Here is a 23762-nt window from a genome sequence, read left to right as displayed (position 1 = left end):
ATTTTAAACCAACTTTGTTACGAACAGAAATGACTATTACACATATAATTAACGCAAACTGTAAGTGTCCAATTCACAGAAAAAAGCTACCTAATTAACAAACTATAAACGCACGCTTAATGGGTTTAAAATGAGTTTATTTACACTTTCTATTTATTACAGGACCATCTGTGTCCTAAAGTAATAGCAGTTAAAAACAACGTTAAGGATAATATTGTTGGGGGTTATATGTAATTTTACAAATCAATTGACAAGTTACATGGTTGGTACCAGGCAGGTATAGGTAATGCCTAAAATTATATGTGGTTATCTCAGAAAAAAATGTAACACACAAAAGGCGATTTACTGCTGCAATATAAGGCAAAGATACTAGAATTTGTTAGTAGACTTGCGTTGCTGAAGTATTGTAAAGCTTAGCTTTCTGATGGCTTAAAATGTTGGGTCTTGTTTTAGACGAAAACATATATAACGGAATAGCTAGTATGTGTAACTTATAAAAACGTAAAATCATAATTCACAAAAAATCCAATAATTAGGTTATTCAAACTATGGCTGAGAAACTATTTTCCTCAGAATGATTGAATAACAACAGTTGGTAAAAGGTTGCAATAAAACAGCTTTATAGGTGACAAACACACACTGATTTGAAGGGTATGCTTAGAACCAGCCAAAACTGTTAAATCAGAGTAAAATCAAGGCATAAATTGAAGGAGTAACATAAAACAACACATTTTTAGGTTGTAGTATCATTATTTATGTGAAATGTGTACACAGGCACCAAGCAGTTCGACAAAAAAACAACACATCTTTTACTACAGAAGTATTAAGTGACACTACTAAAATAGTTTTGAAGGTTAAACACACAAAACCTTATTTTTTTTGCCCAAAAAGGCCAGCAGGCATGTATGCAGAGAAATGCATTTCACTTTTGAAAGTATCCATAAGACAAACATAGAAAATGCCAGTTTCTTTCATTACACCAGCAACGGTTGACGTGTTAGTAAAGCAATTATCAAATAGAAACTGCACAAGGTTTGTATTCCTTAATTCAATGGACTTTAACAAATTGAAGACTGACAAGTATTTCTGCCAACCTACCTCAAGCTCAACAATGAACCATGCATATTTACAACAAAAGGTTATTTTTCTGAGGTTGGACGTTAATAACACATGTTAAATTGCAGAATTACCAAGACTGCTTAACGGCCCTTGTGCTTCATTGCCTTGGAGATATCCACACCAGTCAGCTTCTCAACCATTTCAGGCAACTTTCCAACAACATCGAGCACTTCACCAGTAAGTTTGGCAGCACCAACCTCACCTCTACCTGATGACACCATAGTAACCTTCTTTGCTGACGACAAAGGACCAGCTACCTCAGCGGCGATCTTCGGCAAAGTAGACAGAACCATATCGACCATTGCAGCCTCCTGGTAATCTTTCCACGCATCAGCTTTTTTCACCATCTGTTCTGCCTCAGCTTTGGCCTTAGCCTCAATAGAATAAGCCTGTGCCTCTCCTTTGACACGAATGGCTTCAGCTTCTGCTTCAGCCTCCAAAACAACCTTGTTGCGCTCTGCAGCTGCAATGGTTTCCAATCTGTAAGCAAAAAAACAATTGTATGACATGAAGCTTACATCGCTACACAGGACAAAATCTGAAACGGCAGCTTAAAGAAGAGAATTGCCCAAGAAACCAGTTTCAAATGAAGCTGATACTGTTTTCATGTTCTCAGCTCTGTTTTCATGATCATAAATTGTCAACAGTTTTACGTAATTTAATGAAGGTGATATAAGATATCTGTCAAAACATGTTATTTATCTAAACATTGCTGTAGCAGTTGTATTTGTAAGTGAGGGTTTGCACTACCAAGTTCACCGCAATACAAACTTAATAAGTAAACAGACTGTTTATAACTGTGGACTGTTTGGATATCTGCTTGAAGTGATTTGTGTTCTTTAAGAGCTTGTTTAAACTATTATTTTCATGGTTTTAGTTTATTTGTCTGAATAAAAGTTTACCATTTTAACGAAAACTTTTACATATCACCACATGGGAGCAGTTAGGATACTAGGTGACTAAGTGTGGTGTGGATAAACAAAAACACGTAAAGACTGGTTTACTATACCAGCCGGATTTAGCTGAACATTGTTTGAGTCAAAGATCCCCAATGGCATGTGTTGACATTGATGCAAAACACACCAGACAAACTTGTATTCAACAGAACAGGGATAGCAAACTACAGTGTACAGTTAAGTCTATCCACTATTATGAGTTGAACTTGAACATGGCTTTCACAAAAGAACTGAGGTCATAAAGCAAATGGCTCATTTATTTACAGGGATTAACCGATATTCGGGCATATATATTTGTGCATAGCGGTTTTGTCCTTGGACTGCAAATAAACGGCACATTCGTAACTATGTTCTTTTTGCTTGATGCAACTGTGTCTTGCCTTAAGCATCGCCCACTCACTAATTAGTGGTATGTGTTGACATTGATGCAAAACACACCAGACAAACTTGTATTCAACAGAACTGAGATTGTAAACTACAGTGCACAGTTAAGTCACTATTATGTACAAACCGAGTTGAACTTGAACATGGCTTTCACAATACAACTAAGGTCATAAGCTGTGGTGCACAGTTTAGAAGGCAAATGGCTCATTTATTCACAGGGTTTTACCGATATTCGGGCATATTTCTGCTTAGAAGTACTGACGAATCCGGTTAATCGCATCATCGATTTGTTATGCCATAATCCGGTTGCTATGTAAACAGTACACGCCCCGTTAACGAAAGTGCTCATTTTCACTTCCCCAGCTAAAACAAAGTTGCAGTGACGCTCAACTATGGCAACGGGGCAGTATTTTCTCTCTTTTGTTGCCGAGAATCGAAAAAAGTACTCTCAAGTCAAAACTAGATTTATTACTCTCAGCGCAATGCATGACGTCATGCTTCCTAACTGTCGTGGTGGGGTGCAATCGCCTAAGTGTGTTGAAGAAACAGTAGAAACGCACGCACACACACACACACTCTTAGTTGGCGCGCACGCCACAGTTCGCTTGATTGTGCTTTCTCTTGCAGTAAGGTTTATTTGAAAAGATATGTTACATCGCATCGTAGCCAAGGGGCCCAACATTTAAATTTGGGAACTTCCCTATGAAGACGGTTTATGACGTTTTAGTCTTGTTTTGGGTAGTTTCCCATATAAATGTGCCAGGCGTCTCGCTTCATATACACGTAAAATGGCCTGTTGTTTCTAACCTATTTCGTTTTCTAGTTCAAACCAGCGTGTTAAGCGGCAAAGTGCTAGGTGCATATTTGTAAGCAAGCCCAAACCCGTACACGACCGAAACCTAGTCAAACTTACAACTTTGGCACATTCTACAGCGCAAGGGCGCTAAGGCGAGCTGCATCATTAGTTTCTATTATAACCCGTTATACAATTGACAAAAAGAATAATTGATTTTAGCAAAACTTTAAAGATTCAGATTGTGGCGCTACTTTCTAGCTTACTCAGCAAAACTACAGCTGCAAGACTAGCGTGACTGTCACGTGATCAACGTGTGATCGTTGCTTCAAAAATTTAAAGCAGCAACAAGTACTAGAGGAGTAAATGCCTTTTTTAATCGGTGTTCTTCCTGATAAGTTACGCAAGGTCACGAATAGAAGACATAAAATATGTCAGTCGTTGGCACGTTACCAATTACGTGAATCTAAACAACATCGTGTGATTACTTGCGATCTAACATTTTTTACAACCATTACGTGTTTGGCGGGTCATGAACAATATAACAGAAAACATTTTTAAACATTTGTTTCACATTTAACATTGTTTAAATTTCAATACAGTTCAACACTTCGAATTTGGTGCAGTTCGCACTTAGTAAGAAATTACAATCAGCGTCTTTGCCGGAACACCAGTTTCGTAATTTTGACACGTTGAACTCTTCATTTAAATTTTAAACGCCTGTTATATCACTATTGGCGATTAGATAAGCCAATAAAAAAAGGATCAATGTGCACGGCTTTGAGATAACGACTCCTTGTTATCGCACAGCGTTACACTGAACGCCGTTTTAATCTCCTAATGACTTTTCCAAAATATTTTATAGTCGAGACGTGTCATTTTCAACGTTGAAATTAGATGCGTTATTTGGTGTAGAATGCAACCATGCATCCACCCACGTCTTTTCGTGTACATTACCTCCGGAGGATTTTACTATCATATCGTCGTTTTTTATTCGAAAAACTCGGTCTGTTCGACTTTCACATAGAGATCATCAATCCGGTTAATCGCATATTTCGTTGAAAATCGATGCGAATATCCGGTTTATGCGATTAACCGGACGATTTTCTTAACAAACGATGGGCGACGGTTTGGGATTTTTAATTGTGATGCAATTAAACGGATTATGCGATTAACCGGTATGCGATTAACCGGATTCGTCTGTATTGCCCTTTTTGTCATTGGACTGCAAATAAATGGCATGTTCGCAACTATGTTCTTTTTGCTTGATGCAACTGTGTCTTGTCTAAGAATTGCCCAGACACTAATCAGTATAAGGGGAAATTGACGTCAAAAGCTCTAAAGTGGCATTCATTAGTTTCATTTTCATATGGTTATGCTAGTTTATACGTATAAGTTTTTTGTTACTTTGTCTTACAACAGTGGTGGCCAAACTACGGCCCGCGGGCCGCATCCTGGCCCCAAGTCCTGTTTCATCTGGCCCGCCAAACACCTTGCCTGGTTTTTTTCCAAGCACCATATTTACCACTGTGAACAAGCAGTGCAACAGCGCTGGGTGCTACTAGCAGTAGCTTGTGGCAAGCGTTGTTATTTTTAGAATAAATGCCCTTGCAGCGTTATTTTTAGAACAGTCTGCCAACCAAGACGTAAGTAGCTAACATAGCCTGTATGTGCTCTTTTTCACATCCCTTTGGCCTACTAGCCTACTTTGTAAGAAATCAGGAAGTTAATTGTTCCAGCTTTGACTTTCAGTATTTTACTGAGCATATAAGAGACAATACGCTCATTGGATAAATTTACGTAAATCTCATTTAATCAGGCCCTCCAGTGGCAAGACAGTTGCAAATCTGGCCCTCTGGTAAAAAAGTTTGGCCACCCCTGTCTTACAATCATCCAGCGTTCACATTTTAAACAACATTGAAGTTTTTTGCTGCTAAAAAGGTACAAATTTAGGCCTTTTACAGCAAACAAACTAGAAGAGTGGCTTTCTGATATATTTCCATTTTATATATTCTATAACAGGGGTTCCCAACCGGTGGTACGCGTACCACTAGTGGTACGCGAAGGGTTTTCAGGTGGTACGCGAGTAGCTTCTGTTTTGTTCACAAAAACCTCAATTTGCAACTTTATATTTTGTTTGTCTGGTTTTGTTTACAAAAAAAACAGTCCCCAGGCCTATTGTCATTGTTACGTAACTATTCCTGTTGTTCGTATCATTACCATCTTCAAAATACAGGTCATGTCAATTCTCAACAAAAACCATAGTTGCTACTTGCTATGAAAAGCCGAACAACGCTGCGGCACAGTGGGCGTTAATTATGTCAAATGATTGCTCTTGATAGATATATCTACTGTTTTGGTGCTTAAGATAGCGTTGAATGAAATATGATTCAAACAAATTAGTTGTTCTGCAAGAAGTGGTACCATAGAGCACTGTAGAGTGTAGAGCACATTAGTGCTCTATGGTGGTACGCGTGGCAGTGCAGAGCGTCCAGGTGGTACGGGATCGTAAAAAGGTTGGGAACCCCTGTTCTATACGATATTTTCCAATTTACTATACACATCATTTGATCTACACATATGATTGTTTTTGTTAACAAAAACAAATGGGTCCCCATACGCGCGTTTGTGCGGATTTACAGTAAACAAATGTTGCAGTGATTTTTAGATTCTTAAGGACAAATTTTTAGAAAGCATTAACCCAACAATAAAAAAAAATTTTTTGTATTCTTTTTGCACTATTATTAAGTGTATACATAATAAATTGTTTTTCATTTAACTTTGTTTCGCAAAACGAGTACCATTGACCTGTAGTAACCTCTCAGTGTGCACACGCCAAACGACTGTTTGATCTTTTGACACCGTTTTCAATAGCATGCCGTCCTTAGTGTTCAACAACAGTTCAACAAGTTGAACTGTGTTTGTAATACCGACTAGTTGACCTTAAGTAACCAGTGATCATGTGGCGGCCAACCTGACAACGAGCATTTAAAAAACATTTATTTGGCAAAAAAGTCAAATTAATTTTTTCATCTTTTCTTTGAAAAACAAAGTTTTTCTTGACATATACAAAACCGAAGCACGGTTATTAGGTTTAAATCACGTCATAGGTGTAAAACCTTCGCCAAAACTAAAAATGTGAGAGATAACTTAATAAAATGACATAGCATTACTGTGCAAAACAGCTGATTTCTAATCACTGAAACGACGTCTCGTAAAACGTCTGTCCGACGTCAAGCTGAGCCCTCCTGCTATCGTAAACCAGTGAGTTACTTTCTTGGTACTTCTGCCTACAGTGTCTTTCTTGACCAAACGAGTGTTAGACACATTTACGTTTCGGGGGCCTGTGGGTGAACCTCTGGGTCATTCGGGGTCAAACTTCTAGAGGATCAAGTTCAGATTGATAACTAACATATGTCCAAATTTGAATCAATTTAAAGCACTCTTTCTTTACCACACGAGCGATAAAAACCAGTGTTAAAAATTTTACGTTTCGGGGGCCTGTGGGTGAACCGCTGGGTCATTCGGGGTCAAACTTCTAGAGGATCAAGTTCAGATTGATAACTAACATATGTCCAAATTTAAATAAATTTGAAACACTTTTTCTTTACCAAACCAGCGTTACAAACCAGCGTTAAAAAAATTACGTTTAGGGGGCCTGTGGGTGAACCGCTGGGTCAAACGGGGTCAAACTTCAGGAGGATCAAATTTGGATTATTAACTAACATCTCTGTAAATTTGAATAAATTTGAAGCACTCTTTCTTGACCAAACGCGTCTCACAAACCAGCGTTAGACAGAAAAAAGAAGAAAAAAAAAAAAATACGGACAAAAACAATATGTGTCCCCATCAGGGAAGGGGACCCATAAATATCTGCTTTTGTTACCACTTATTGACTTACTTAACTGCACAAATTGGTATCAGCCTTTTTTGTGAAGAAAAACAGGGTTAAAGCAAAAACAAGAGTAAATTTGATAGATGTACATTAACCGAAGCCAAATAAAACAGCACAAAGTTGCTTACCTATACTTCTCAGCCTCTGCTGGCTTCTTAACTTGGGCTTCCAGCTCTTTCTCACGACGCAGAATTTCCTGATCCTGGACTTGAATCTGCTTTGCTCGTTCCTCAACGCGGATCTGCATCTCAGCTTCCTTGATAGCTTGCTTCGACACAGCAGCTTGGAGTTCGTAAGCCAATTCCGATTCTGCTTTTCTTGTCTCCACCTAAAACAAGGTTTAAGATTTGTCAAAAAAATACACACTATTTCAGTTTGGTCTTACAGACCTCAAAATTGGTGCATTGAAAATACTTAAAATCTACTGATACAAATACCAAGTTAAATTTGTTATTTCAGATTTCATAGTGTGATGTTCTTTTCATTTCTGTTAACATTATGCAAACTATATTCCGTTTATCCACAACTCGGCATTTATATAATGATACAATCTCTATGTTGTTCTAAAATTTAACTTCTGCAAAAAGTCTTAAAAACCACATATTGTGTATTTCTGTACCTATTTTTTCAGGTACCCAAGTAAAATTAATTATTCATTTAGCCGTATTCCCAAGTGCATTATCATGTTTGTAAAGCTGGTAAAGAAAGTGGTTCTGCACTATATGCAGTACATATATATATATATCAAGAGTCTAATGTTCAGACCACATAAAGTATACTAAGTGTTTCCGATAGAAAATAATGATTATTTCCTGTTTCACACATAGCGAGTAGCCCCCTCTTGCTATTTTAGTCTTTCAGTCATCTGCATTATTATTTCCTATGCCTTCCATATGTTGCAAAAGGATAAAGATCATTAATATACCAGACACACACACATTTGACAACCAGCAAAATATATACTCTTGTAAATGTGGCATGTATATCTAGTAAAGGTGCTACTATGTAATCAGAAAATATCAAAGCATTTGCAACAGCAGCCAATTATTTTACAAACGGAACTAAATGGTCAGAAAGTGGAAATTATAAGCAAGAAAAAGTAAAAGTATTGTTTGGTTTACATATTTTTATTTTTGTTAATTTTTAGACATGAATAAATTCAAATTTTGTTTTTACCTCAATAGAATTAAAACTTACCTCAATATCATACGCAGCTTTCTTTAGTTCATAGTCCCTCTTTGCTTTAGCAATTTGAGTGTCGTTTTCAAATCGGACCTTCATCTTTTCCTGGTATGCCACTGATTCTTTGATTCCAGCATCTCGTCTTGATTCCGCTTCACCGATCTTTGCATCTCTATGCACCTGAGCCGTTCTTGTTTCTCCCAAAGCTCTCAAGTACCTGGTGAAAAAAGGCCAAAAATTCCATTACTGCATCCAAAACAAACCTAAAAGCAAATTGTACCTTCTGTAGCATTTTATTTGTAATTTTGTGTGTTATATTGTTTAAATGTACGGAATAGCAAACAAACACTTTTATACAACATAAAAATTCAAGTTATAATATTGTGTGAAGATGTAAAATGCGGCAAAGTAAGAGACTAACGGTTCTTTAAAAAACTTTTTACCAGCTTCAAATATTAATAAAATACAGAAAATGAATTTTAAGCTTTGAAAAAACAAGATCAACTAGAAGGGTGGCTTAGCACATTTTACTATAGCATATACACTACAACCTATTCTGCAAACTGTAATATATTCTCTATATTTATTTATATTGGGTCCCATATTAGCCAACATTTTTATAATCTTGATTTGTTTCTGCAGGCAGAAACTCATGGGTCCCCAAAACCGCAAAGTTGTAAACAGACAACCATAAGAAACGTTGCTATAAAGTCAAACACAGTGATTGGTAGTGTTACTTAAAAAAAGAAGTTATGTAAAGTACAAACTGTCCAAATCTCATGCAATTGAGACATTGTTATAAGTTTGTGTGCCTAAATAGCATAAAACACTGACATCTCAAAATGGCATATTATACAAACTGTCAAAATGTATTGTTGATTAATTCACCCATTTTGGGGGGTTGGTAGGGTAAATAATAGGGCTGCAGGGTGAAACACAATATTCGACAGCTACAAATGCCAAATTCAAAAAACTATCAAAAATTCATCCAAATCGGACGTTTTATAAACAATAGGTGGCTTAAGCACTAAATATTGGGCTACACGGTGAAACACAATAATCGACGCCCTAAAATGGAACAATGAACAAACTGTCCAAATTTCATCCAATTCGGACATTGTTTAAAAAATCACCCATTTTTGGAGTCTAGTGGGGTAAATATTGGGGCTACAGGGTAAAACACAATAATCGACGCCCTAAAATGGAACAATGAACAAACTGTCCAAATTTCATCCAAATCGGACATTGTTTAAAAAATCACCCATTTTAGGGGGCTAGTGGGGTAAATATCGGGGCTACAGGGTAAAACACAACAAACGATGCCCTAAAATGGAACAATGAACAAACTGTCCAAATTTCATCCAATTCGGACATTGTTTAAAAAATCACCCATTTTAGGGGGCTAGTGGGGTAAATATAGGGACTACAGGGTAAAACACAACAAACGATGCCCTAAAATGGCACAATGAACAAACTGTCCAAATTTCATCCAATTCGGACATTGTTTAAAAAATCACCCATTTTAGGGGGCTAGTGGGGTAAATATTGGGGCTACAGGGTAAAACACAACAAACGATGCCCTAAAATGGCACAATGAACAAACTGTCCAAATTTCATCCAATTCGGACATTGTTTAAAAAATCACCCATTTTAGGGGGCTAGTGGGGTAAATATAGGGACTACAGGGTAAAACACAACAAACGATGCCCTAAAATGGCACAATGAACAAACTGTCCAAATTTCATCCAATTCGGACATTGTTTAAAAAATCACCCATTTTAGGGGGCTAGTGGGGTAAATATTGGGGCTACAGGGTAAAACACAACAAACGATGCCCTAAAATGGAACAATGAACAAACTGTCCAAATTTCATCCAATTCGGACATTGTTTAAAAAATCACCCATTTTAGGGGGCTAGTGGGGTAAATATAGGGACTACAGGGTAAAACACAACAAACGATGCCCTAAAATGGCACAATGAACAAACTGTCCAAATTTCATCCAATTCGGACATTGTTCAAAATTTACCCATTTTAGGGGGCTAGTGGGGTAAATATAGGGACTACAGGGTAAAACACAACAAACGATGCCCTAAAATGGCACAATGAACAAACTGTCCAAATTTCATCCAATTCGGACATTGTTCAAAATTTACCCATTTTAGGGGGCTAGTGGGGTAAACACTGGGGCTATCGAGTCAAACAAAACAAATGGCACATCTACATAACCATATCTACCATCTGTGAAAATTTCATCCAAATCCATCAAACATTTCTTGGCAAAGTGGGGTGGACAAACTTGAGGGAAGAAAAAAAAAAAAGAAAAAAAAAGAAAAACAACAACAACAAATCGAGTAAAATCAAAATGTGTCCCCTTCAGGGAAGGGGACCCGTAAAAAAAAGGTTAAAAAACTAATCATTTAATTGTACAATCATGTGTGATGCATTACAGTGTTTTTACCAATGTTTTGTGGTTTCATAACTTAAACATCATTAAAACTTACCCCTCTCTGTCTGTAACATCTTTCAAAGTGTAAGAAACCACAGTTATTCCCATTTGAATCAAGTCAGATGAGGCAACTTCGAACACTTGATGAGCAAACTTCTTTCTGTCCTGGTAAATTTCTTCCACAGTCATGTTGCCCATGATAGCTCTCTGATGACCTAAACGACATCAGAAATAGAACAAAAGCTGACATTTTTGACTGCTTTTCGAAATCAAAGCAGAATTTAGCTAATGTTTGCCCCAATGCATTTGCCAATACCCAATATTATGTTACATACATATATAAATATACTTTATGATTATCACAGCAATTTTATTTCTAATTTAGGTACACATGCAACTTGCAATAAATTTATTGTTTGTGCACTTTTTGGTAGACATATTTCAACAAAATAAACATTTTGTATTGTTGGCCACCAATGTCAATCAAACCAGTTTTATGAAACATGCATTTATTTAACAAATTCATACCTTCAAGAGTTTCCAATGCAATCTGATGAATTTGATTTTCGGATTTGCCAAGAAACTGCATACAAGCATTGGCCAGCATGTCCTGGCTTTGGCCCTGAATCTTTACTTGAGCAACTCCGATACACGAAATTGGAACACCCTTAGATGTGTTAACCTCATTGCTGTGTATCTGCAGGGTCATCGTATTAAGCGAGATGCGCTGCAATTGCTGGATGACCGGCCAAACCCATACACGACCACCAGGAACCATCAAGGGCCGACTGTAGCCACATCCCGCTACTACCATGGCCTCATTTGGTCCACATGTTTCAAATCCCATGCTTGATTTTGTTTTATTCGAAGTTGGTTAAAATAATGAAACCTGAAATTTGGTAGATTCACACAAAAATATTTACCGATATATTTGACGTTCGATAAGTTACATAAAATAACAAAGTAATTCAATACAATTGTATGTTATAAATTTTAACTTTGTATGGCATAGTACTACTGGCCTACTGGGGCAGTAAGGTCACTTATGTTTATCGCAGGTGGTAAAATATACACTATTACACATGTCTGTTTTAAGAGTAACACATTTTTAAACAAATTTAAGTGTCACAGTCACACATAAAAAACGTGCTGTTGCAGCTGATGCCGTCGATCATTAATAAGTCAAGCACAACTGTTAGCAGATATTTACACACTCAAATATATTCGTTTAACTTTCAAGCTATTAGTAAGTTGTTCCTACAGATATTTCATGCTAAAACGCCTGCTTGCGTAGGCTAAACTTGCATTTCCAAGTGGAAACCGCCCTTATCCTGCGCTGCACGTTGCACACAACAATTTTTTGCGTTGCTAATCATAGTGGGCGAAAAGGCGCAGCACAAGTCTACTACGGTTCGATGCACACTACTAATGTCAGTTCTGAACAGTGAACAATACTATGTCAACAAATAAGTAAAATAAATTTAACCACTGAATAAGTTTGTTTATCCATTAGTTAAAACAACGTATCTCGAAACTTAATGTATCCCAAACTAGTTTTGTTGTCAAATGTTAATTGCAAATCGAGTCTCTTTTCACGTGATATGGAAAAAACAACAGCGACGTGAATGACCAAATTGTCATGTGACCTGAAAGTTGGGTTTACTTGTAATTTTCCTCGCAACGTCCATTTTTTTTCTTTTTCTTTAAACCGAACGTACCGAAATCGGGTAAATTTTTACGAAGTAAGCAAAGGTTAAATTCATGTTTTATGAAATTTTGTACACGATCGCGACATCTTTCATGACATCACAAAACACGCCATTGTCCACTAGCAGTCCAGAAACAAACACTCGACTACGATTTACGAATTCGTGTTATTTCTGTAACTTGTTGACTTGTTCTTTTGTGAAAAGGTAGGGAAAGCGGCACTTGGCTGCGAAACGTTTTTCATGCAAAGTTGCAGTAGCAATATGGCGTGATTCGTACTTCGTGAGTTGAATTTTTTTATACATATCGTTAATCGTATATAATTAGATATGTGTACTGAAATGTGCTGGAAACTTGGAAGGTTATTGTATTTTACTGATTATACATAATGCACATTATTCACTTAAACCAGTGGGCCATGGCCCAACCAAATAGAAAGCTTTTTTTACTTTCAAGAATTTACTTTCATTTGTGTCACTACACTCAATTTTACAAGAATAATGGCTTGGAGAGGAATTGAGAAGGAATGTTTTTGTTTTGTTTTTTGTTCTGAACCTATTTTATAGTTGTTTTCTTTCTATCTTAAAAATTTACTGGGCCACAGAATTTTTTTGCAATGAAAGTGGGCCACGAAAGAAAAAAAGGTTGAGAACCACTGACTTAAACCCAATTTTAGTTCGTTGCTAAAATGTGACAATATTGCAAACAAATATAGTCACGATTCAAAACATTTACTTTTTAAAATTGGTAAGCAAAGCATACTCTGTTTTAGACCAAATGTAATAAAGTTTTTTTTTTTATTTAGTTGCAATTACAATAGCAAATTTGTACAATAAAACGGTCATATACATTTTGGTGTGAAATAACAAAAAACACTTGACAATGGATCCGAAGGAAAAAGAAGCAATGGACATGATTGCTGATGCCGACAAGATGGTCAAATCTGGTCGAGGCTTCTTAAGTACCTTATTCGGTGGTTCTACAAAACTCGAAGATGCCTGTGGAAAATATATTCGAGCTGCCAATTTACTTAAGGTTCCTAAACATGGTTTTGTATGCTGGTTAAATAACTTGTTGCTGAATTGGATGGGTAGTGGGTTGACACAGCGTTGGTGAAATTTGTGAAATTTTTGTGTACTTTAATCTTTATTTTTCTTGCTAGAATAACTTAAGCCGCTACAATAATACAAGAAAAATTGTTTGTGAACATGTCCCTTTTGTAGGCCAAATAGTTTTTTGTGTCATTTTTAGCACTATGAATGTTACATAGTATAAAGTATGGCATTTTAGGGCCAGTTCAACATGCTGGAGTCTATTGAAGTAGATGAATTATGAGTTACACAAAATAAGTTTTGTTTGAATTAAACTGTTATCAAGTTTATGCCTTAGACATACATATAGTTTACACCCCATTAAATAGTTTGCTGTTTCTGCTTTGGCAATTCAATAACAATTAATTTAGTAATTTTTGTGAAAAGTTAAAGTATTTTATACTGTGGAGGTTAAAGATAACCCAGAGACTTGTCCTGGTTTAAACTTGCTTGTCTCATTTGGATTCCCTAGCCATGAATTTTTCATGTTGAAGTGATTTTAATGCCCTGCCTTATAGTACTATCTTTGGCTGTAACTGCAAAGCTTTCCTTTCATTTTTTTGTGATTTTGCAAGCCAACTTGTACTTTTCCAATAATTTGAAAACATATACATCAGTTTTTTTTTTTTAAATAAATCAGTTTTAAAATTTTTGATGTTTTTGTGAAATTCAGTGAGGTCAAACACTACATGCACATTGTGAAATATATAAACAACTTAGATATTGGGTTGGTGACATTGTTTTATATTCACAGATGACAAAAAAATGGAGTGCTGCTGGTGGAGCTTTCTGCAAATCAGCTGATCTCCAAGTTACATTACAAAACAAACATGAAGCAGCAACAAATTTAGTAGATGCTGCGGGCTGCTACAAAAAGTCTGAAGCACAACAAGCTATCAAATGTTTCAGCCGGGTATGCATTTTAACATGATTTTAATTTATTGTCTTTACTTAGAATAATGTTTAACTGCAAACTTGGAATAAGTAGGCTGTTGTATTGTGTAAGTGTTTTAACTTTTAGCTATTCAATGCAAAGAGGTGCCATTTTATGAAATACCACTTTGTGTGCATGTATTTTATGAGCTTCCTCGTCAATTGTGTTTTTAAATATATACAGGCAATTGATATATTCACGGATATGGGACGGTTTACCATTGCAGCAAAACATCACATGAACATTGCGGAACTTTATGAATCAGAAGCTGTAGATATTGATAAAGCTATATCACACTATGAGAAGGTACATTTTTATTGTAGGTTAACATAACAACTAGTAACAATACATTATCTGTGCAGTGAATAAGCTTTAAATGCCGATATTAATTTGCTCACTGCATTTAAATATCCTATTTAGCTCCCAGATCAATAAACCCAGATAGGCTCATTGATCATAATGGCCTTAGTTTGCCTTTATGGTGCTGGCATAGAACAGACAGAAAACTGGTAAACTGATTCACTCTAGTCATACATTCCACATTTTATGTCAACATGATTACATGGTTGAGCCCATAGTCAACTTGTTTTCTGCAGAAGCATTCATGTTTTTATAATATTTGTCAACAAACAGTCGGGACGGATTATTTGTTGACATTTGTGATCTGCTGTGTTGACCCTTAAACATTTTTACATTTAGGCCGCAGACTACTACGATGGAGAAGATTCGAAAAGCAGCGCAAATAAGTGCTGGCTCAAAGTTGCTTCCTATGCAGCCCAGCTTGAGCAATACACCAAAGCAATTGAGCTGTTCGAAAGAGTGGCCATGGCCTCCTTGGAGAGCCCCTTGCTAAAGTACTCAGTCAAGGAATACATGTTCAAGGCAACCTTATGCCAGTTTTGCTTGGGCAGTAGTGGAGTGGATGCACGGTATGCTATTTTGTAGTAAACATGCAGTTCAAGATTGTTATATAGACTGTCCAAACTACAAGTACTCTTTTTGACTTAACAAAGTCTTCGTAAATTAAATCATAGTAACATTTGTTTTCTAAAATTGTATGTGTTTAGTTTTAAAAAGATAAGTTTTTGCATTTGAATCATTCAGAATGCACTTTTTAATAGACATAAACCTAAATACCATAACAGAGCAAGGGCTCGGCTGAACACGCTCAGGATGGTGTGATTGTGATGTCCCAAACATTTCCACTTAGTATTTAGGTTTCCAATGTGTAATAAACTGTACAGGTTCCAAAACAACACATTTTCCACCATCTAACACATTTATTAAACAGTCATTTTTATTTTTTTATATTCTTTGGAACACTAGTTTCTTATGTTAGAATGTTAGTTTCAGATGTCAGTGTGTTAAGAATGCAAATTTAATGCTTGGGTCAGTTTGTGCAACTGCTCAGCCGAGTAGAAAACGGTGGTTGGTACTGAGTACGTTGAATCTGCCTCAGCTCAGCCCACCTCTACCGTTCACTACAAACTAGTTGCACTGTAAAAGATGCACAAGGTTACACTTATACCCATAGGCGCCGAGTTTCACAAAAATGCAAGGTGGCGGATGTAAAGTATGCAACTACAAAGAGCTCAAACTCAATTCCAACAAACTTCGCATAGAACGGCACGTTCGTCAAAATTTAATAAAAAACAAAATGTTTGAAGCATTGTTTTGAACACGTTGTTTATTATTGGTTTAGAAAAGTTTGAAAAATGTTGCTGTTGGTTTGTGGCACCTGAAATAACTACTTGGCGCCTATGTTCATACCTTAAACTGTATTTCCATTCACAGTCAAGCACTGGAGAAATACCAAGAGTGGATGCCTGCCTTCGAAGACAGCCGAGAATTCAAATTAGTCAATAAACTGATTGAAGCTCATGAAAATAACTCAGCAGACTCATTTGCTGAAGTTATTGCTGATTATGATAAAATTACACGAATAGATGAATGGTTGACCACGATTTTGCTACGAATCAAGAAATCCATCAGTGGATGTTCGGATGAAATTGATGTGACATAAATTTCTTTTTGCCAACATTTGCAACTTGCTAAGTTAGTACAAGAGATCGCATGCAAGGTCCATGTCTGCTAATAAGAGTAATTTATTGTTTTCTGATTTTATCTGTTATTTTAAACCTTATGTAATCAACATCCCTTGATGTGTTTCTAAAGCTAAAGTGTCCATTGTGTGCCACTGCTGTCATCCTCATATTTTTGTGAAAGAAACCTGCAATTTTGTATGATTTTTTTCTGATATGTTATATTGTAACATGCTGAATTGTTTCCAAATAATATTTAGTAACACTTAAAGCATTTTTGCTAAGGAAATGTACAAGATTGGCTCCCACGACATAAGTGCCATTTCTGGAATTGTGTAAAATATATTTTAAAGTTATGATATAGTGCAAGCAGTTTTCCAATGAGTGTATCTCATTATTGTGTCACTGATGTGTTTTGTGCATTTCACCCCCAAACTTATTTTACATCTGAGAAAGTAAACGGTGCGTCTAGGTTTGGGCAACAGTCGACAAGCAAACATTATTTCATGGATATTGATCTACACCAGCCTTTTCAAACAAAAACGGCCAATAGTAAAAATATTTTACCTAAAACATAAAAAAAATAGTAGCGTTTGCTGCCGCTTAGTGGCGTAACCTTGCCACCTACAATTAATCAGCAAAAATTTATATGTCTGCTTTGCCAAAATGAAAAATACAAATACTAGAAAGTTCTAAGGCTAACAAAATTGGACGATTTTCTGAGGCTTGTTTATTTTCAAATGTTTTTAATCAGCTATCGTTCAAAATAATTGACCTTGAACTGGTTTAAATCTGAAATTAAATCGAGGCTAAAACTGATTAGTCATAGTTTTGACAGAAAGAGTTGCCTCGATCCGGAAAACCGCCAGACAGTCGAAATTATTCGGAAAACAACGTAGACGATGTGATTGTGTTGTGGTTAATTCAATTCATACTGCAATAAACACATAGCAGTCGACAACACCAGTTTTAACGTTGTAAAAATGCAAAAATGATGCAGCCCAATTTTAATTGACAATAAATTAGAACTTTTGGCGACACATTTGCGTAATTATTTACAGAAATTTCGACAGACAGTTCAATTTTGTGAATCAAGGTTGTTTGTTTCAAAAGGTGTCTTATCGTAGGCCCCCAAAACAATTACATACCATATTTGTTTGGTAACTTTGTACGATGGAAGACAGTGGAGGAGATATGGATGTTGATCAGTGTCTCATCGGAAAGTTTAGTTCAATGGGAACAACTGACAAAGACGTTCTAATTTCTGAGTTTCGAAAATTGCTCGGTTTTCAACTTAATGCAGCTGGCTGTGAGTTTTTCCTGGATATGACAAATTGGTAAGGGTGGAGTCTATGTTTTATGGTTAACTTACAAAAGTGACAATATATAGTTAGTACTTAGTAGTGCACTGGTTTCTTAATGAATTGGAAAGTGTAAGTAAGTACACACAAAAAAAAACTGCATTGGATCGAGGTATGATAACTTGCTTTTTATTGTGCAAAACATAAACTGGAACATTTTACAGCTTATAATAAATTAAACCCATCCAAACTTTTTGTTGTTGGTAGGAACTTGCATGCGGCTATTGGTGCTTATTATGATTTTGAGACACCAGTGGGAAAGCTGCCATCGATGGCGTTTGTTCGTGATGTCACAATCGGTGAGGGGGAGGCCGTACCCCCAGACACGGAATTTCTAAAAACATGGAGATTACATAATAATGGTAGGTACAGCTTTATACTTGCAAATTAAAACATTAGCTGTGAGCGTACAAATAGTTTAGAAGTATATAATGTCATAAAGCACTTAATGCATGCCCCCTTCCAGTCTGCAGAGAATGACAGCTGTAAGTGTGATTTTTTTGTTATTTGCAAGTGCTCACCTGGATATATATATAATGGTCCTACATGCGCAAAATCTTCTTGGCAACTGCCATATTCTACAGACCGGATCTTCTGTCCTGACAAGTAGCTAATGCGAATCATAAAGTATAAAGAACCATACAAATCATAAAAAATAATCATAAAAAGTCAAAATTAGTTTGTTGTTGGTGTACCAAATTTATGTCACCTACTTAAAAATATGATACAACAGGCCACTTTTTACCATAATAACATGACCATTTTGGACCATTGTAGGTGATGAAAGGTGGCCAATGGGTTGTACTTTGAGGTTTGTAAACGGTGAAAAAATGGAGGCCCCTGATTGGGTGGCAGTCTCAGAGCTACAGCCCAGTGATACCATTGACATTTCCGTGAGAATGAGAAGCCCATCTGTTGCAGGACTGCACCAGGGACAGTGGAGAATTTATAACAGAAATATGATTCCTTTTGGAGGTAAACAGTCCATTGTATTTGTTTGCCAAGGCCTGACTTTAATAAACATTGTAATGTTTTGTGTTTTTTGGGACAATTTTTGTTTAACAGTTGATGATATTGAATTGTTGACAAAAATGACACCTTTATCATTATCAAGCTAAAATGCATGAAATAGAGTGTGTTCATTCAACTCGCATTTTTTTTATACCTTAACCCAGTGGTTCCCAAAAACAACCATAAAAAGCCACAAATTGGAAAAATTCTGCTACGCCCTTGGAAAATTGAAACGACGCACCAGGGCGTCGCGACGCACAGTTTGAGAACTACTGCCTTAACGTATAAGTTCATCTTGTAGTAATATTGGTTTAGGGTTATAAGACTTTGTATGCAACTTTCCGGCATGTACCTTACCTGATGTAACACTTTGCAGATACAATTTGGGTGATTATTTCTGTGGAGGTTGGAGGTTTGCTTGGAGTCACCCAACAAATGTCACAGTTCGCTAGTGGATTAGGGAGCCCGAAAAACACATTCGGAGCAGGAAATACCCAAAACAGTATTAACGGAAACCCCTTTGCCATGTCAGACAACCCCATGCACAATCATGACAGTATGTTTGGCTCAAATTCAACTGACAAGCCAAATGGATTTTCACCCGATGGATCAAATTTTCTCAATAAAAATGGCCGGACATCTAATAGCAATGCATTCGAAGACAGTGAAATGTGTGACACTGCTAACAAATTGGAAGGCGGATCACTAAGCTTTAGCCCAACCACATTTAAGACAATTCAAGAAGAAATGAACCCATCCTGTTGGAATGCTAAAAGCCCCACAGCTATCGGTGATTCAAGTGACTTAATTTCTGGAGCTTGTCATTCTCTACATTCGATCACTGAGGAATCAAATAGCAGTGACACAAACAACAATGCTGGAATAAAACCAACCCCTGCATTTTTAACTTCGAACTCTTCCTACGATTTAAATGCCCGACAAGCATCCCCATTTAATTCTCCATCGAAACTTCTTGAACTTGAAAAATCATTTTCTTCCCCTGATGCACCTTCGCCAATCAGGCCTACTGCTAGGAATCTAATGGTTAACTTTGAGGTGAGTTGATTAAAACCTTTTTAAAATAATTTTGTAGCAGGGTTTCTTTGTTTGTGAGTCCATTGCAGTGGTGGAATTCAGCGGGTTCTCACTGGTTCTATAGAGCCGTCTCACGAAATTTTATGAGGTCAGGGAACCGGTTAGTGTTACTGGTTCCTGTCAATGGACTTTTTGTTACAGAACTGACTGAAAAATATGTCCTTTGTGATAGAACCGACTGACAAAAAAATTTGAAGCCCATCACTGGTCCATGGATATTTATTTAAAAACAACAGCATACTTGTCTTAACCATACTCCCTACTCTCTGTGTTGTTTTGAAGTTTGTGACACATTACTATAGAGTTCACTATATTGGATGTCAACTATGCAAGCATTTGTAATGTTTGTTATCATTGCAATTATCAATGGCTCTTCATGTGGCCTTAAAGTTTTTACCAGTTGTGCTACTACAATAACACCACATGATGTCATAAAGTGATTTAACTTGAATCAGAACCTTGCTCTGTATTTATGGCAGCAATTTATAACCTCCTTTCTTGTTGACACCCCATTTAGGCAGTAACAAATTCTCAAATTTATGTTACAGTTAAGTCTGTACCATCAACTACAAAACACTTATAGTTTTTATGTTTTAATTGCAGGGATCAAGTGCTGCTCAAAGACTGGATTTCTCTTCAGGTTCTTGACTTTATTCAACAAACAACAAGGTTTATTTAATTTGCATTGTTAGTGGAGCTGTTACCATGGCGACTCCTCTAGTGTCCTTAAGGTTCGAGGTCGATATTTTGACAAAGTTCTTTGCTATGTCTTCATAGAAAAATCATATATTGGCCACTTGCTTGTCATTATTTTGCAAATGCTGCCACATGTATTACTACAAATCAATGATGGTTCTGCTATGGTAAGCATAACTGGCATTGCAAATGCTACCATCTTTCTGATATAAATACAGACATATTGATGTTGTATAGCATTTGTACAAAGCATTTCTATATAGCTTGCCCAATTGACTATTTTTTATACGAGTTAATACATGCTGCTTGGTATATATGAAAAATGTAAATACAGCCAGTTTGTATATTTTAACAGTTTCAATATGTGTTGGTATATTGTATAACCAAAGAATATACAACCATTTGGTTGCATTGCCCAGTTTACATGCACACATAAAAATCAGCTAAACAGGCAGTTGAAATCACTAAATTAAAATTGTTTATGTGTTCTATCAAAGCAAAATGAGCATAATGACAATGTGTTTATTAGCTGTTTTTTGTGTGCATGTAAACAGGGCCAAAATCTGATTATTTTGAAAACGTTCATTGCACACTTAAAGTAAATATTAATTCTAGTAGGTTCAACCATTGGTTGGTCAGTCAAGTGGCTTCATATGCACGAATGTACAATAAAGATTTCTTAAAACTTGTTCTTAAAAAAACGCAAATATACTTACTGGGTCCTTAAACAACTGTTGTTTTTGTAGTGGGTTAAAATGGGGCAGAGAAATATGTTATAGAATATTATAGAAACAGTTCTCAATTGTGCATTTCCCTTATTGTATGTATCTCCTGTGTAAAGGTTTTTGTGTTTGATACATGCACTGTGCCCACAAAAATAAATTTTGACATAGATTTTTGCTTGATTGTGCTGTTTAGTTATATAACATTGTAATGAAACTTAAGGGAAAAAATGAAAAACATTGTTAGAAAATGGGAACCAAGGTATAACAAAAACGAATTGAAAATAAAAACCACTAAACAGAACTAAAAGTATCTTCTGTGTAGATATATTACAGGGTACACAAGTGATATTTTGCAGACAAATTTTATAAATTGCAAAAAGGTACAGTACCAAGAGGCATAAAATATAAAACGAAACGTTGAAATGTGATTTGTACCAAAACTAATTATACTGTAACACTAATTGACACGCCTAGTAATATTGTCTGCCGTCGGCTGTTTTGGTTTTCACACGTATTCACTCGTCTTGTTATGATCCACGCAGCTGCTGACGTCAGTTAGATAGTTGTCGTTTATCACGTACCAGAAATTGACGGAGCGTGACCACATTTGACGATGTGTGATTGGGATTAGATTGCAGTTAGGTTTCATTACAACTACGTAATATGTTGTTTGAATACGAACACAGACGTTTTGGGTGGGGGTGCTATAAAAATATGCCGCTATTTGTATGGAAGGTTTCGCAAAAGGCCTATCAGTCCTAAATTTAGCTGCAAAATGTCCTGTGTTTTCGTGCCACATTACCGTTATGTGTTACTTTGTTTGTTGCGACAAGGTGCAAGTGAACAACATAAATTACAATTAATTGGGATTGTTTAAATTCACCGGGAATTCTTTGGGCTGTGTAAAATCAAATTTTCTGTTTTTAAATCGGCATTTTTCCTTACCGATTTCACGTACAACCTAAAATTAGGATTAAAATGTTTACAACAGGTCAGTTCGGAGCGCAAACAGTATAAAAAACACATTTGGGACCGTTTCACAAAAACTAAAAATGGAAAAATTCAAGCCCTTATTTGCCATGTAACAATACCAAACATTTATTTTTTAAGTTTAGCATTATCAGTAAGAGGCCTGCACCGAAAAGTTTAACAAGCGACTTCGTTTCATTTGTTCGCGCATTGCATCGACTGGTGATAGAAAACTCATAAGTTCTGTGAAGCGTTTGTCGTGGTTATTCATTTGTTTCGCTCTTCGCCGCCCTCTGGTGGTGGTCGTCATGCGCGTTGCTATGCTGCTGGCCGTTTCTGCACGCTGATTGGTTGGCGGAAGCTCGGTCGGTTTCGCATCGCTAGTCGTTGGTGGTTTGGGTTCTTGAGTACGAGTTCCACCGGCAGGGACTGTACGTATGCGTGGTAGAGTGTCCTTGAAGCAGAAAACAATAAAACTGATTATAAGTAGGCCTAATACCGTACGCCAGGCCCAATTGAAGGCGTTATACCGCCTCATAGACCTAACACCAACAATTGCCCTTTTGGCTACTTAATGGTACGAAATTTTTAAGCACCACTACAACCCAATTAATATCTTTTAGAGCAGGGGTCACCAAACTTTTTTCACTGCGGGACGGATAAGTTTAAAAATAATTCGCGCGGGCCGCATAGTTTACATGCCCTGGCGCCGCCTTTCCAAACTTAATCCGCGAGGCGATTTTTCTAGGTGCGCCAAGATATGGTCTTTCTACAATCCCATTTAAAATCTGGTGAAGCGACCTATAAAATACAAAGGTCGTCTCTTACGAGCAATGCTTGTATATTACGTCACAAGTAACAAAAAAGGCAATTGTTTGCGCACAACTGACACTTGTAGTCTTGTCTGTGACGTAACAAACTGCTGGCTTTAGGATCAATCCTGGGCGTTGTAATCTTATAAAACTAGGTAATATTATTCTACATATCGCGACAGGAAAACTTTCGTAAATTAATTTTTGAATGTCACAAAGTTATCGATACGATTTGGAAACCAAAAAATGTGGTCGCGGGCCAGGTGAAATGACCTCGCGGGCCGGATCCGGCCCGCGGGCCGTAGTTTTGGTGACCCCTGTTTTAGAGCAATGCCACGCTATACTTTGTAGCCTGTCGTGTCTTTTTTGCCCAACAGGATATCCATTCTTTTTAGATACTATTGAACGTTGCTGTTTGAAACAAATGTAATAAAATGCAACCAGTTGCAACACTTCGGAAATCAAGGCCAGCATCCAAGATAACTGGGTAGTTAATAGCGCTCCGCCTATATGTTCATAAGGTTGAGGTTATAATCCTGTCT

The 23762-nt window shown here is 36.7% G+C and overlaps 4 protein-coding genes across 7 annotated transcripts in view; 2 read left to right on the top strand and 2 right to left on the bottom strand.

Moving 5' to 3' along the window:
- Positions 1-120: 120 nt before the first annotated feature.
- LOC145224684 (flotillin-1-like) lies at positions 121-11687 on the bottom strand. The gene is made up of 5 exons (XM_080091241.1): positions 11306-11687; positions 10833-10992; positions 8345-8546; positions 7276-7475; positions 121-1599 (listed from the first exon to the last, which is right to left on the bottom strand). The coding sequence occupies exons 1-5, from the start codon at positions 11622-11624 to the stop codon at positions 1200-1202; spliced, it is 1281 nt and encodes a 426-aa protein (XP_079947367.1). The 5' UTR covers positions 11625-11687; the 3' UTR covers positions 121-1199.
- Positions 11688-13269: 1582 nt separating this feature from the next.
- LOC145224709 (alpha-soluble NSF attachment protein-like) lies at positions 13270-16912 on the top strand. Its single transcript, XM_080091272.1, has 5 exons — positions 13270-13519; positions 14330-14488; positions 14693-14815; positions 15209-15438; positions 16304-16912. The coding sequence occupies exons 1-5, from the start codon at positions 13367-13369 to the stop codon at positions 16530-16532; spliced, it is 894 nt and encodes a 297-aa protein (XP_079947398.1). The 5' UTR covers positions 13270-13366; the 3' UTR covers positions 16533-16912.
- A 724-nt stretch (positions 16913-17636) lies between these two features.
- LOC145224691 (protein ILRUN-like) lies at positions 17637-21608 on the top strand. Its single transcript, XM_080091253.1, has 5 exons — positions 17637-17888; positions 18120-18274; positions 18690-18887; positions 19300-19979; positions 20622-21608. The coding sequence occupies exons 1-5, from the start codon at positions 17725-17727 to the stop codon at positions 20664-20666; spliced, it is 1242 nt and encodes a 413-aa protein (XP_079947379.1). The 5' UTR covers positions 17637-17724; the 3' UTR covers positions 20667-21608.
- Positions 21609-21747: 139 nt separating this feature from the next.
- Positions 21748-23762, bottom strand: part of LOC145224718 (uncharacterized) — a 51146-nt gene continuing 49131 nt past the window's right edge. For all 4 annotated transcript variants that reach the window (XM_080091284.1, XM_080091293.1, XM_080091301.1 and 1 more), the window contains one exon: positions 21748-22862. In XM_080091284.1, the coding sequence (XP_079947410.1) occupies positions 22560-22862 (303 nt within the window). In that variant the 3' untranslated portion in view covers positions 21748-22559. The remainder of the gene's footprint in view (positions 22863-23762) is intronic.

Source organism: Phallusia mammillata, chromosome 1 (genome assembly GCF_965637545.1).
Source record: "Phallusia mammillata chromosome 1, kaPhaMamm4.hap1.1, whole genome shotgun sequence".
In the NCBI taxonomy this organism is placed as follows: Eukaryota; Metazoa; Chordata; class Ascidiacea; order Phlebobranchia; family Ascidiidae; genus Phallusia; species Phallusia mammillata.
Note: the sequence above shows the minus strand (reverse complement) of the source record. Positions and strands in the feature narration are given on the sequence as shown.